At 47.1% G+C, this 13561-nt stretch overlaps 1 protein-coding gene across 4 annotated transcripts in view; it reads left to right on the plus strand.

Annotated features, from left to right (window-relative positions):
* The window catches only part of Msrb3 (methionine sulfoxide reductase B3), a 128136-nt gene extending 115866 nt beyond the window's left edge, over positions 1-12270 (plus strand). For all 4 annotated transcript variants that reach the window (XM_006973346.4, XM_042263386.2, XM_015992234.3 and 1 more), the window contains 2 exons: positions 2128-2225; positions 9133-12270. In XM_006973346.4, coding sequence (XP_006973408.1) covers positions 2128-2225; positions 9133-9309 — 275 coding nt within the window. In that variant the 3' untranslated portion in view covers positions 9310-12270. The remainder of the gene's footprint in view (positions 1-2127; positions 2226-9132) is intronic.
* Positions 12271-13561: the final 1291 nt, after the last annotated feature.

Consider the following 13561-nt stretch of genomic DNA (forward strand, 5'->3'; position numbering starts at 1 on the left):
ACTTTCTAGAGGAACAAGGGGGATGTGAGAACAGAGTCCTAGGCGAATGTCAAGTTTTCCCATTCTAGCTTTGGTCCCTCTACTCACCACGTCTGTATCCTCCGCTCGCTCTCTCCCAAAGAGTTCTGCAAAATGAATGGTCTGAATGTTCAGTGCATTTCTGCTGCTCTGTGTGCACAATAAAACAATTCCTGTCTGTGCAGAGACCTTCATCTTCATCACAGGGACTGAGCCAAGTTGGCCATCGCCCTGTGTTAGAAAGGAGTGTCTGTGTGTGTGTGTGTGTGTGTGTGTGTGTGTGTGTGTATGCATGTATGAGAGAATACACACACACACACACACACACATTCATTTCCTCTTTCCCAAAGGCCTCTGTGATTTGCTTCAGTCAATCACCCCCTTGTTTTATGCTTACTGGGAAGCGTTCACGCTCTGCTCTGAGCTGGGCCACAGTGAGTCAGTGAGTCTCGACCGCCTTCAAGCACATACCCCCTAGTCAGGAGGAAGGCATGAACAATGCTGGCAAACCTCAGGCGCAGATAAACAGAAAAGACGCAGCTGTATAAAAAGCAGAGTGGCAGGGAGCGGGAGGCACATCCATATCTCAGTTCCTATCTTGAATTTTAGAAATAGGGAAATGTGGAGTCTCGTCTTTTATCTTTGTACTACTGAATCAAGTGCCGAAGAGTCTACACACCCCTCCCCACCCCCATGCTGATATCAGGTGCCTTAAACTGCTTTCCAATGTGTTATGCCATGCAAGATTTAAAAAGGACAGCACACCGCGGTTTCCTTTTCTTCCTGGATAAATGACTTCATTTTTCAATGTCCTTAATGTCACCATGAAATTTGCCCTCGTTAGCAGTTGGCACTTCTTGTGGTTTCACAAAGAACCCCCAAATGTGTGAAATGGTCATTGTAAACCAAATGGCGTGGCCTAGCATATGTTCAAGCTCTTTTTAGAGTTTACAGAGCACCGTGGGTGATGAGTTGCTTACAGCATCGAGTCTCCAAAGAGTGGAGCAGTGAGATGCTCAGGGTCAGACTTTCCTGGTGGTTAGCAGTCCTGAGTTCACATAAAGGAACTGAGAGTGTTTTAGCTCCTGCTGCTAAGTCTCGAGATGGCTGTAAAGCCTGCACTCTGGTGGAGTTGGGGAATGAGGAGTTTGGGCAAGTTTCGGAAGAAAACTTGGCAACGAGCTAATTTGCTGGAAACTGGAAATCCTGTTGTTGGAGTTTGCGTAGCGTTTCCTTTCAGTGTGTGTATTAAAGTGAAACACCCTGTTTTTAAGTGGCTCTTCCTTTCTGTGGGAACAAATGGCCTCGGAAAGAGAAAACATTAGTTACACTCAGCAGCCTCTTATCTCTTTCCTCACTAAATTTCAGGACTTCACACATCTTTGGGGGAAATGTTACAAAAACAAAAACCAACAATGCTTTGTGTATTCAAACTCTCTGCTCACCGAGAGTTTCTTAAAATATGATTTTTTAAAAAAATGATTATAATGCATGGAAATTGGAGGGGAAGATGCTATTTGAGAAATAGTGCTCTCTCTAGCTGCCTGGCCATGCTGTTCTCTGGACTTTTCCTAGGAAATGAGCAAGAGGTTCACCCACAAGGTTCATGCTGTGGACCAGCTCAGCTACACTTTAGACCAGGGAAGAACGTCAATGGAGCTAGTTAATAGGATAACTATCCTCTTTATTTTGACCCTATAAAACTGAGAATTAAAAAGACATGCGCTTCTAAAGAAGTCTGAAATAGTTGGAAACAATGACATCCGGATCAATCAGCTGCTTTGGAAAATGCCACAATGGAAGATTAATGGTGCTTCCAAGTCACGCCTCGTGACTCTGAAGACAAGAGAAAGTGGTGACGGAGAGCTTTGGAAATCTTGGAATGCTCTCAAACTACCAGTGGAGCCCAGGCTGTCTCAGGAAACAGGAACACACACCAGCTCAGCTGTCGTCTCAGTGCGAGGAAAGGGTTAAACTGCTGTGCAATTGTATGGCCCTCTCTTCCAGGCTGAAGAGGCCTAGCTCTTGTCCCAGCTAAGGCTTGGCTTGGCTTTGCTTGCTCGAGACTGGAAACTAACCCAAGGTTTTGTCTCCTCCCTTTGTGCCCAGGTTGGCCTTCCTTTCACGACGTGATCAGTTCTGAGGCCATCGAGTTCACCGACGACTTTTCCCATGGGATACACAGGGTGGAAACAAGCTGTTCTCAGGTGAGTTGACCCCGGCCTGCATCCCCAGGAGGGGCCCACTGTGTGCTGCGGACACATCCGGGGCTCCTCATTGTGCTTACACGTAGTAAGGACAGGCCAAGGGACTGTTCACAAGAAGGACAGACAAACATGCCGGACCCCTTTTAAAGTCTGAATGGCACCTCCGTCTTCAGATGTCTATCAAGACTCACACGGTGTCAGTCATTGGCTTCAGTAACATTGAACAGTCAGTGACTGGCAGCGGGGAGTTCTTCCATCTGACCTGCCACAGTGGTGAAGGGGGCATTTGCAGGGTACGCGATGATTTCGTTATCTAGCCTTGCATAGCCTCGTGTAACGAAAGCTTCTCCTCCGCAGCTCTGTTGCCCAGTCTTTATTTGTAATGTCTCTAATGGCTGTGACCCAAACGCAGTCTGTGAAGATCTCTGACGTGGCTTTTCCTGGGTAGAGGTTGGAGAGAAGCCATCAGAAGCGGAAGTTCAGTGCTAGGCTCATCAGCCCGTTCTTTCTATGTGTCCCTATTTCCAATGATGCTCTATTTGGGCCTGCCCCGTTCTTCTGTACCCCAATGAATGATCCCTCTAAAGAAGAAAGTGAAAATGCTTTGAGGAGGAAGCGAAAGTAGTTAAAGCGTTGAGAGACTGAAACTTCCTGGTATTTTGTGGCGTAACAAGAAGACAGCGGAAATGCCCGTCCCGAGAAAGAGCCCCCGCATACTCTCCAGGAAGTGGTTCAGTTTGCATCTGTCCCAGGCAGTGAAAGGAAGGTTCTGAGGACTGGGGTACTGACTGGAAGATGTTTTTGTACAGAGGAGGAAAGAGAGGTATACTGCTGGGCAGCCACACGGGCAGAGTGGCCACCCTGTGGGCTTCCCTTGGGACTCATCTGCCTGTCCTTTATCTGGCTTCTCACCTGCAGCAGGTGCAAGATTCTTGGACAGTAGGTGGTGTTTTTATGGGAAGGACAGTGTTTGAACCTGACCATCTGGTGAATCTTTGTGTTCTCTTTTTAATTACTAAATTTGTTCTTTGACAACTTTGTACATGTAGACGATACATGCTGAGCATTTCTGTTTCCAGTTAAAAAGTAAGGTTATCAAGTATACCATCTTCCACGTAGGAAGATCCCCCCCACCTTGAAAGGCATAATTCCTCATTTATTTAACTCATGTTTCTAGTTTGTCCAACTCCGAGAAATACATCTCATCATGGTGATGGAGCTCTCTCATGCTGGGTTTGAGCTCCAGAAACCCTAATTTAATTGTACGGAGCATCGCCTACACAGCATCATTTTCTAGTGTTCTCCTGGCTGATGCGCATAATAACCTTATTCTCCTCATTTTCCAGTTGGGGAAACTGAGTCCCAGAGAAGGCAGTTGTTTGGGTAAAGTTGTGTAGCTCAAATAGCGGAGCTGAGACTTGTGCTTAGATTCCAGAACATGCTGTTGAACAGGGGTGTGTATGGGGTAGGGGAGTCACTACAAAAGGCCACATTGGAAGAGATATTTAGAAACTTCACGATTCCGCAGCATTTGCTTTAATGTGATACATTTTTTCATTAAATTGAATTATTATTGATAATGCAATAACTGTCACAGAAATCAACGGAAATGATCTATTCATGCATCTAAAATTTTTGACAAAAGATAATAACATAAGCAGGATGGTACTCTGTAATTTGTAGTGTAGGTAGATGGTAACTAGTAAACTCTTAAGGCTAATAGCTCTCTCTCTCATATATACGAGGGTGTGTGTGTGTGTGTGTGTGTGTGTGTGTGTGTGTGTGTGTGTGTATGCACAGGTGTGCATGCATGTGCAACCTCCTCTCAAATATGTACACTGCAGCCTGTGTGTGTGGAGGTCAGAGAGCAACTTGCAGAAGTCATTTCTCTCCTTCCAGTGTGTGGATTCCAGGGATTGAACCCAGATTCCCCTGCGGCTCGGTGGCAAATGACTTTACCAAATGAGCCATCTCACCAGGGCCCCCTCTTTTTAAAAACCGTTTTACACACCTACTTTCCCCATAATGTATTTTAAGTTCTAAGTTCTCTAAACAAGTTTTTAAAGGAAGGCACGGGGAAACTGAGTCAGGCGAGACTGACTCTCAAGTCCCTCATTTCTGGTGCTTGTGTCTATTTCCTATCATTCATGATTGGGATAATCTTCCTCCTGTCCCTGTGCCTGGCAGAGGGGCATCAGTATCAGCTAAGGAAAGGCCTTTATTAAGGTGTCCTGAGGTGACCAAAGAGACGGTCAAAATGAGGTACCTCTTACAAAAAGGTGTCCAGCACTTGGCCCTGTGGCAAAGGACACCGTTTCTATCTGTTGTCATGGGGAGCTAGCAGGGACCTGTCTCCACCACACTTCCATTTCCATCTCCTCCACCCTCCACGTCTCCTCACCAGACTGCTTGACTCTGCCCTCAAAAGGCTTGGCCTTGACTCAGAGGGACACACTGTTTCTCTTCTCGGTTCAGAGGAGTACTTATCTGGCCTGGTCTCCCCAGTGCCCCTCCCCAGCTGGTAAGTAGCACTCTGCCAGGGGCTTAAAGTGAGTCAAAGAGGTACGCTTTCAGAGTTAGTGATAGATAGTCCAGCGAAGTCAGCCCTTCCCAGCAATATCGGAAAAAATTTAGGTTGGAATTCTCCATCTGGAGTGAGTGCAGGCCTAATAACATGGCTTCACTTTGTTTAGTAATCTTGAAGGAAACCATCAAAACCAAGTTCACTCAAGCTGTAGTCTTTTTGGCTACTGATGCCGTTGCCGCTGTCGCCTGCCCTAGAGTCCTTTCGATTTGTTTTAGATCATTTATTAATTCACCTCATTAACCCAATCTACAGGAAGGCGAATACCCGCACATAGGAAGAACGTTTCAGAAGTGAAGCAATTTTTAGTAAAACTCCAAGCCTTATTAATCTTCTGCCGATGACAACGCCTATATTGCTGATGATTAAAGATACCCAGGTGTCACGGTGGGGCTTCAGACTCGCAGCTCATCTCTCTTTTTTCTTGATCTTTCAGTAAAACCATAATCCCAAACTGGTGACTTCACAATCGTTTCCTTGACAAAAGATTAATATTGCAAGCCCGGAGAAACGGGGGGGGGGGGGGGGGGGGGGGGGAGTGGCTCCTTGCACACAGGTGCCCTGAGGAACCATGGGAGGAAACAGCACTAAACGCAGAGTAAATTGCCTTTCTTTTGAAAACTCGTTTCTTCTCTTTCCCTTCTTGCCCATGTGCCCGAGTATAAAAGCCTGGCTTTGAAAGTGCTTCCCGCTGCAGATCAAACACTTGAGAGAAATTGACAGTCAAAAAGCCCACGCGTCCCAGAGCAGCAGCGGGGAGAAAGGCCCCTCGCCCGGAGGGAATCCGTCAGTGCCAGGCTCTGCCACTGTAGGGAATGCACTGCTTGCATTTCTTAGACCCATGGTGGAGACCTGCGGGCAGGTTCCGAGGACTCAAGTCAAACTGGATTCTTGGTCTCTTCTCCAGGAGGCTCTTTCTCTGGTTCTTTGAAGGCTCCCTTCCTGCACATTCCTGATGGCGAGCCCAAGGGAGGATGGACTGCCTCCCCCCCCCACCCCCCCCCCCAGAGAATTGATTTTCCCTTTTGAACTGTTTTCACGTGCACCTTTGGAATAAAGACCAGAGTGCTCAGGTGCAGTCTTCCCCCGGAAAAAAATAAAGAGCTGCGTAAGCACCAAGAGAACTCTGAAAGCACACACACTAGAGAGATTCTATCCCGGATGAAATCACTAACAGCAGGTTTCAGAGATTTCTTCATCAGGCCACCAGTTTGTTTCAGTTACTACCATGTGTGCCGAGTGATCCCAGTGCGTTGCCAATTGGCTGGGGCTGGGGAGGCAGAGCTCGCAGGCGGCTAAGGAAACAATGTATCACTGACAACTTCCATCCATCATCGCAGACTCCGGGCCGGCCGGCTGGGCTAGAAACTGGAGCGAATGGGCTCCATGTGCGCTCCCTTTGTCCTGTGTACTTTTTTTTTTATGCCCAGACCTGTATACCTGAGCGGAAGCCTGCTGGGTGGGTAGTCATTCCTGAAAGACAGCAGGCAATGAATGGCAGGCACCAGTGCGGTGCGAGCCTGGCCGTGGTTTCTCAACCTTCCGAACCATGTCACACTTGGACACTGGCTCCTCACGCCGTGGTGACCCCCAACTGTAAAATTACTTTCGCAACTGTAATTTTGCTACTGTAATGAATCATAATGTAAATATCCGATACGCAGGAGATCTGGCGTGCGACCCCGAAAAGGGGTGGTGACCCACAGGTTGAGAACCACTGCTCTAGAGAGTCTCTTGTGGCAGGGACCCTGATGTCATCTGTCATTTGCTGGCGGATAGCTGCTGCTGTCTCCTGTGTCTGTTCTCTTTATCTTTTACCTGTATCAGGGATACAATTTGAAAGTGGAACTTGCCTTTCTGTTCAATCAGAGGACCGGTTACTAGTTAGCAGACAAAAGGACATACTGAAAATCAACCTAGTTCAACAGATTGAATGTCTGCCATTTGGTTTTCTGGAAAAAAAAAATGATGTAGGAAGTGAAGACCACGTAACTTCCAACTGGCTTCAAACCTGTCCTTCTCACACATTTTTTGAGAGGGAGGCGTGCTCGTACGAGACGGTTAATGAATGGAAGCAGCGTGGTTTGTTTTGCCCAGCAAGCTGTGTTCCTTCGATAACTACTGATGCACACGTGTGCACACATGCATGCCTGTACACGCACACACCCCTACCTTGGGCTTTGACGTGCTGGCCTCCCCTCTCAGATGCTGAGGGATCCAAGCGCCCGATCTGCACATGAGATCAGTCACTGTGAATACGAGTTCCTGTCGGCCTGCTCCTTGAATGCTGTGGCAGGCAGGAATAGGTGTTTTCCTGTGTCCACGGGGCGAGCACATGGAGTTTCCCTTCTGGATCTTAGCTGCCGATCCCTGACTGTTTGGTCACAGTTGTTTATAGAAGGGGAAAGCAATCTGAACTGTCATCTTTGGTATTACCTAAACCTGAACAGAATGTGGTAAAATAATGGAAGATTTGGGTTTTTTTTTTTTAAGGCCTGTTTCATATTTTCCAGGCAATTGATCAAATCAGTTCAGGGTTCATTTTTAGTTCTTTAATAAACCGACACAGTGTGTTGCCAGTAATATAGGATACCCCTCTAACATGGAAACGCCGAGGTGCTGTTGGTGCCGGTTATTGGTGACTAGAGGACCCTTTTGGATCGAGCTTCGCACCTTCGGAGGGAGCAACTGAGGCCCTAGGCATTTCTGCTGTGATGAGAACCCTCCATCATTTCTTTCTCCCCTCTGCACTTGTAGTTCGACCCCAGTCCCTTATCAATCCATACGCCCTTCTCCATGGGAGGAATAGAGGAAGCCATCCACAAGCCGTCCCTGTCGGACATTTACCTAAATCTTCACTCCTTCCTTCCATGGCCACTTCCCTCACGTGTGTTTCCAAAGCCACCAAGGAGGCCTCTGACACCTTGATACGTCCGCCTCGCCCCCGTCTGCTCCCCTAGGCTGTTTTTTTTTTTTTTTTGGTTTTTCAAGACAGGGTTTCTCTGTGTAGCTTTGCACCTTTCCTGGAACTCACTTGGTAGCCCAGGCTGGCCTCGAACTCACAGAGATCCGCCTGCCTCTGCCTCCCAAGTACTGGGATTAAAGGCGTGCGCCACCACCGCCCGGCCCCCTAGGCTGATTTCTACTGGCCACACTTTTTTAGTCACTGCTTTTCTTTTTTATTGTCGGTATCTCCCACTGGTAAATAAGTGCGCAGAGGCCAGGGATTGTTGCCTGAATCTTCAGAGTGGAGGACAGTGCCCGGCACGTCACAGGTGTGCCGTAGTTAGCATTTAAACAAGTCAGTGGAAAGCATTGAGTCCAGCCGTTGGCTTCTTGGCTGCACGATGAGCGAGTCCTCTGTTCCCCAAGCCCGTTGAAGGCGGTTCGCTGATGCCTCCGTCTCCTTCCCCTGTCCCACACACATGGGAGATGTGTGTGTGTGTGTGTGTGTGTGTGTGTGTGTGTGTGTGTGTGTGGTGCACATTGCCATCTAGATCTCCACTCAGCTTCAAAACAGTGAGCACAGGCGTTTATTCGGTAGCCAGTCTTTGCAGAGAAGCTGCATCCAGCCACCGAATCCTGTCTTTTAGACTCAGCATAACAACTGCCCTTCCCGCTGGCTCTCTCTTTTCCTCGGTGTTTTGATGAACAGCCTTTCTTCTCTGCATATTTAGTTCGTTTGGGGGTGGGGCAGTGTGACAATCCACCGATTGGACGCTAGGATAAAGCAACTGTGTGACCTGGGGACTTTCCACCTACACACTCGCAGCTTTGGCGACCATGACATAAATCTCCCGAGTCTTGCCGCCGCTTCTCTGGGTTCCAAGAGCATCCAGCACTGATGTTAAGTTTTACTGCCCATGGAAACAGCCATCGCCCTCTGTCATGGCCAGTTAAACAGTATCTTTTCCAGTGGACTTCCTCATATCTGAAACCCACCCATCCAAAGCCAAAAGTCATGCCAGGGGGAAGAGATTTCACTCTGCCCTGTTTCTTACAAGGGGAGATCAAGGGTCAATTCAATTAAAAAAAATTGCTGCAGCCTTTTTCCAGCTGGCTGAGAGAGTTCACAGATCAAAACGTACAGTGGCTCCTAAAGGATTTCTGATACGCACAGTTCCAGTGTTTTTTATTCTCGGCATGTGGTACAAAGCCCGTCTGAGACCATCCCGGCAGCTATGGACAGGCAGATGAGAAATGGTGCAGGGTGCTTTCCATCATGTCTACACAGGCCAGCCCTCCACTCGAACTGCTTACCCTGCATTCCCCTCGACCTACTCTGCGCGTGCGTCTGCCTCAAACAGCCTTCCTCTCTTGCAGTGTGGCGCCCATCTCGGGCACATTTTTGATGATGGACCTCGTCCGACTGGCAAAAGATACTGCATCAATTCGGCCTCCTTGTCTTTCGCGCCCACAGACAGCAGCGAGGCAGAAGGAGGCGGCGGCGGCGGCAGAGAGAACGGCAGCCCAGCATCGGCAGACAGAGCAGAGCTGTAGAATCCGGGAGAGCAGCGGGAACAAAGTATACTTAATGCACAGCTGATTGAAAAACCAAAAAGTGGTTTATCTTAGCAGAGTTATTTTTTCAGAAGCTATAAGGGCAGTTTATGCTATTGAAATTGTTCTTCTCTCTCTCTCTCTCTCTCTCTCTCTCTCTCTCTCTCTCTCTCTCTCTCTCTCACTTTCTCTCTCTCTCTCTGACGGGAGTTCTGCCCATCCATGTATTCTGCTTTGCGAGGTCAAGAACTATGTGTAGGTCTTGCAAATGGAGATAGCTTTGTGGAGCTTTTCCACAAGCTTCTAAGTGGCCTTGGCTTTGTTTTCTTCCAGCACATACCTCCCTTTGGTTTTGTGGTGGGTACACCCCTTTTGCCTAAGAGGTGGAGGCTGTTTGGTCTCCTAAGGAGAAATCAGAAAGCTGGTGCTCGGGGCAGAGAGCAGAGTTGGGAAAGCCAGGGTATGCAGACATGTGGCCTTATGATAAAGATGGAGTGATGTCTTAAATTTCTAGGCTCTGTGGAAAGTCTGAGCTAAGGTTTTTTCTCACTAAAAGGGTGTGAAGGTCTAAAGTCGTTCCTTATGTTAGATTGTTGCCAGATCTGAGCAGGCTCTCTGAGGGTTGTGGCAGAGACGTAAACGTTACCTCGTGGGCAGGTCTTTATTTTATATTATTTCCCATTGACAATAGCGGAATGTAAGACAACTGTAAAATGCTGCGCCCTGGTTTTGTCCAAAGCTCACAAAGAAGAATTCTTGCCTGTTGCCTTTGTATAAGCATTTCTCTCCACACCTATGAGAACTACATCTGGGTGAACATTTTGGAAGATTACCCAGTGCAAAATAAAATATGAGGGACAACATACTTCATCAAGGCGGTAGAAAAGAGAAAGATCAGAGACCAAATATGAAGTCTTGAGTACTAAATAATCCCATGCTGTGCAAAAAAAGGCCAATAGAATATTACAGGTACCACACCTAAACCAAACCTATACACAGCATCAGGCAGCCTGTGGAAAGATGTTGGGCATTAAGACAGGATAGTCAGGCCCAAGTTCCACACTTCACTGTTTATACAAGGGACAAGCCAATTAGCCTCATTGTGCCTATATCTTCATGTACACAATAGGACTCATATGTTTATAAAATATATTGATACTCTCAGGGCAAAGTGACTATATTGCTATACAATTAAGATTTGTAAAGTCACAATAATGTGGTTTAATCACCTCAAAGGCCGTAGCGCAGGCAATCGTGATGGGAAGCAGAGGTGGATTCGGTTGGTTGGCATGGAAACAGATGGACCGAAAGCCAGACTTCTTCCTTGTAGCAATATGGCAAGTTTTGCTTGGAGAAGCTCTGCATGGTGGCTTGAGGTTTTCACAGTGCTGAACAAAGGTGACAGACGTTACCAAACACTGTAGCCAGGTGTGAGTCTTATGACTCACAAATCAACATCGTGATTTTTGAATGCTGATTCTGAAATTCTCCTTTAAAAGGTATTTATGTTTCTATTCTTTTTTCTTTTTTGTGAAGACTGGCATCTTTCCTCATAAGCATTAATGACAAATGGTGAGGGTGGACATGTGACAGCTGTAGACACAATGAGAAGCATGAAATGTTGGGACTAGTCAAGATTGAGATGCCCATGTCTGGAAGCTTCTGGGCTTCTCCGGGTACCTCCTGGGGGTCCTGGCATCCTGATGAGTCTTCACTGTCCCACAGTTCTAGAGAAGTTCATGTTAACGGGGACACACAGGAATGTCACCCGAGCCCCAGTCCCTGCCCAGCCAGATGTTTCGCCCCAAGCCCAGGGCTCCCCTGGACTTCATAGGTTTCGCTCTCCTCTAGAAACAAGAGGAAAATTTCAGACAAGGCATCCAGATTACTGTAGGAGTCTTGGCAACACTATGAAGGATCCTATGTAGGGTTGCTAAGGACAGACATGGGTCTCTCATGGCATTGGCACAACTTGGCATCTATCCTTCAGAGACACACACAGCCCTTCCTGCCCACTCCCATCTGTAGCCTCCCCAGGGTTCCTTGGTTATGAGCCACAGTGTTGGAGTAAACTAAAGAAGATAAATGAGGAGTTTCTTCCTCCCCAGAGACTTTGGGTTCTTACTCTCTTTTCATTTTTATAGTACTATAGCATTAAACACACACACACACACACACACACACACACACACACACACACACACAAAGAGCCCATAATAATAAGAACCCTGCTTTCTGTTACTTTTTTTTTTTTTTAACAAAAGCCAGCTTCCTCCAGCACCAACTTTTAAAAAGTATATAATATCCATTGAAAGAAAGATGTGTGTATGCTGTTTAATTCCAGATTGCTTCTTGGGCTTAAGTGGTATCAGATTTCAGTATATTTCTGTCTAACGTTAAAGAAATATATTGCTAAAATGTCAGTGAGCAATAATGTCAGCTGTCAAGTGTTAGATTTATTTTCGAAGGATATGGAGTGCAGTGAACTGAGGCAATATGGTGAGGTGTATGTGATCTGCGCGAGTTCTGCCATTTAACACAGGGGATGCATGGTCTTCCGTGTCCGCATCCCCAGCTCTAAGCGCGCCATTGGGCAATGCAGAGATTTGCTGGTAAGCAGGAAGTGTGTCCAGATGAGCATACCGGAGAGATCAGAAGACAGCACCATCAGTTGTATTCCGTGTACTCAAACTTTTCATTTCTATGTATTTAAAATCCCAATGCAAATGACAGAGCAGTTGGAAACAAGCCTCCCTAGATTGTCTAAAATGCCTTGCTTTTGATATGAAAAATGATGCGAATTAGTACAATTTGTTCTGAGGGTTGTGTATGACTCTTGATGTAGAATGCTTTTTAACAACTTTTCTCCTAATAGTTTAAAACTTTTGAAAAGTAACATGAAACCTTTTCCTACATACGTTGTATACAGAAGTTAGGTAATAAAGTTTCTTTATAAAAATGCCTCTCTTCTCTGTTTCCTGAAGACTATTTTATTTCCAGTATGGCTGCCCACCATGCAGTGACTACTGCAGACTTCCCTACTGGCACGTCCGCCCTTTGTGCCCTAGGAGACTTCTCCTCTGCTATGGCCTTTAGAACTGGGGACTCCTTGTACCCCAGGTCACAAGAAAGCCTCTAGGAATCCTCAAGGCCAGGGAAAAGGAAGCCATTCGTACATTCCTTCAGACTTTACCTCCCCACAGCAGAGTCTTTAGCAGCTCCTGGGTGTGTTCATTAAAAAAAAAATGCTCTGGAAATTTCCACCGTGGACTACAGGTATGAGAATGCAGGACCGGTGCCATGCTGCCTAGGCTGTGGTAAAATGGCCAACACTTGCGCAAAGGTCAAGGGTTGGTCCCTGGAAGAGGAAGTGCAGATGTCCCCACTGCTCGTGGCTTAATTTTTACCTTGAAAAGTCATCTCTACAAATGGGGCAACAGTGGCTCATTCTGTAATCCCAGAATTTAGGACACTGAGGCAGGAGAATCACCGTGAGTTTGAGGTCAGTCAGTCAGGACTACCTAGTGAGTTCCAATGTAGCCTGGGCTACAATGTGAGACCCTGTCTCTGAGAACCAAAATAAAATAAGAACTCATCTACAGATAGATTTTGATATAATATTATTTGTTGTTGAAATGTTTGGGTTTTTTTTTGTTATTTTTTTATTGACCTATTTATCTGAGAGGAAAAGCGGGGCTACTGGAGAATTGTTTTTCAATCAGTTCTCCAGGTCATATTCCCGGGATCCCAAACGCTGACCAGCAGTTTCCTGCAGGGAACCTCCCACAGCGTGTCTCATTGCATGGGCTCCATCAGCATCTGCCTCACCGGGGAACTCACTAGAAACGCACCTGCTCCATTTGCCTCGTCGCCACTTCTGAGTTGGGGCTTGAGCCAACATGCTTTGTAGTAAGCCCTCCCTGCGGTTCTGGCATTTGCTCTGGGAAACCGTTGCCTAATACCTCTCCTGAGCCACCGTCCCTGAGCGTCTGTAACTATCCTCTTCAAAAACGGCCAGTTCTCCACTGGAGCCAAGGTGTGAAGGTGCGGCCAAGCCTCCGTGCCTACAACTGCTCTCGCCCTTCCTTGCCCCTCACATGTCTTCACCAGCGAGCCGTGGTTCTCGATTTCCCGCCTGTGTCCTTGGCTGAACCAGCAGAGCACAGCAGGCTTTCCCAGAACCACAGGCTGTTACAGCGGGGTCCAGTCCAGTCCTAGACGACAAACCTCAGTGCATGTGTCCGTACATGAT

This window comes from Peromyscus maniculatus, chromosome 18 (genome assembly GCF_049852395.1).
Source record: "Peromyscus maniculatus bairdii isolate BWxNUB_F1_BW_parent chromosome 18, HU_Pman_BW_mat_3.1, whole genome shotgun sequence".
NCBI classification, from domain to species: Eukaryota; Metazoa; Chordata; class Mammalia; order Rodentia; family Cricetidae; genus Peromyscus; species Peromyscus maniculatus.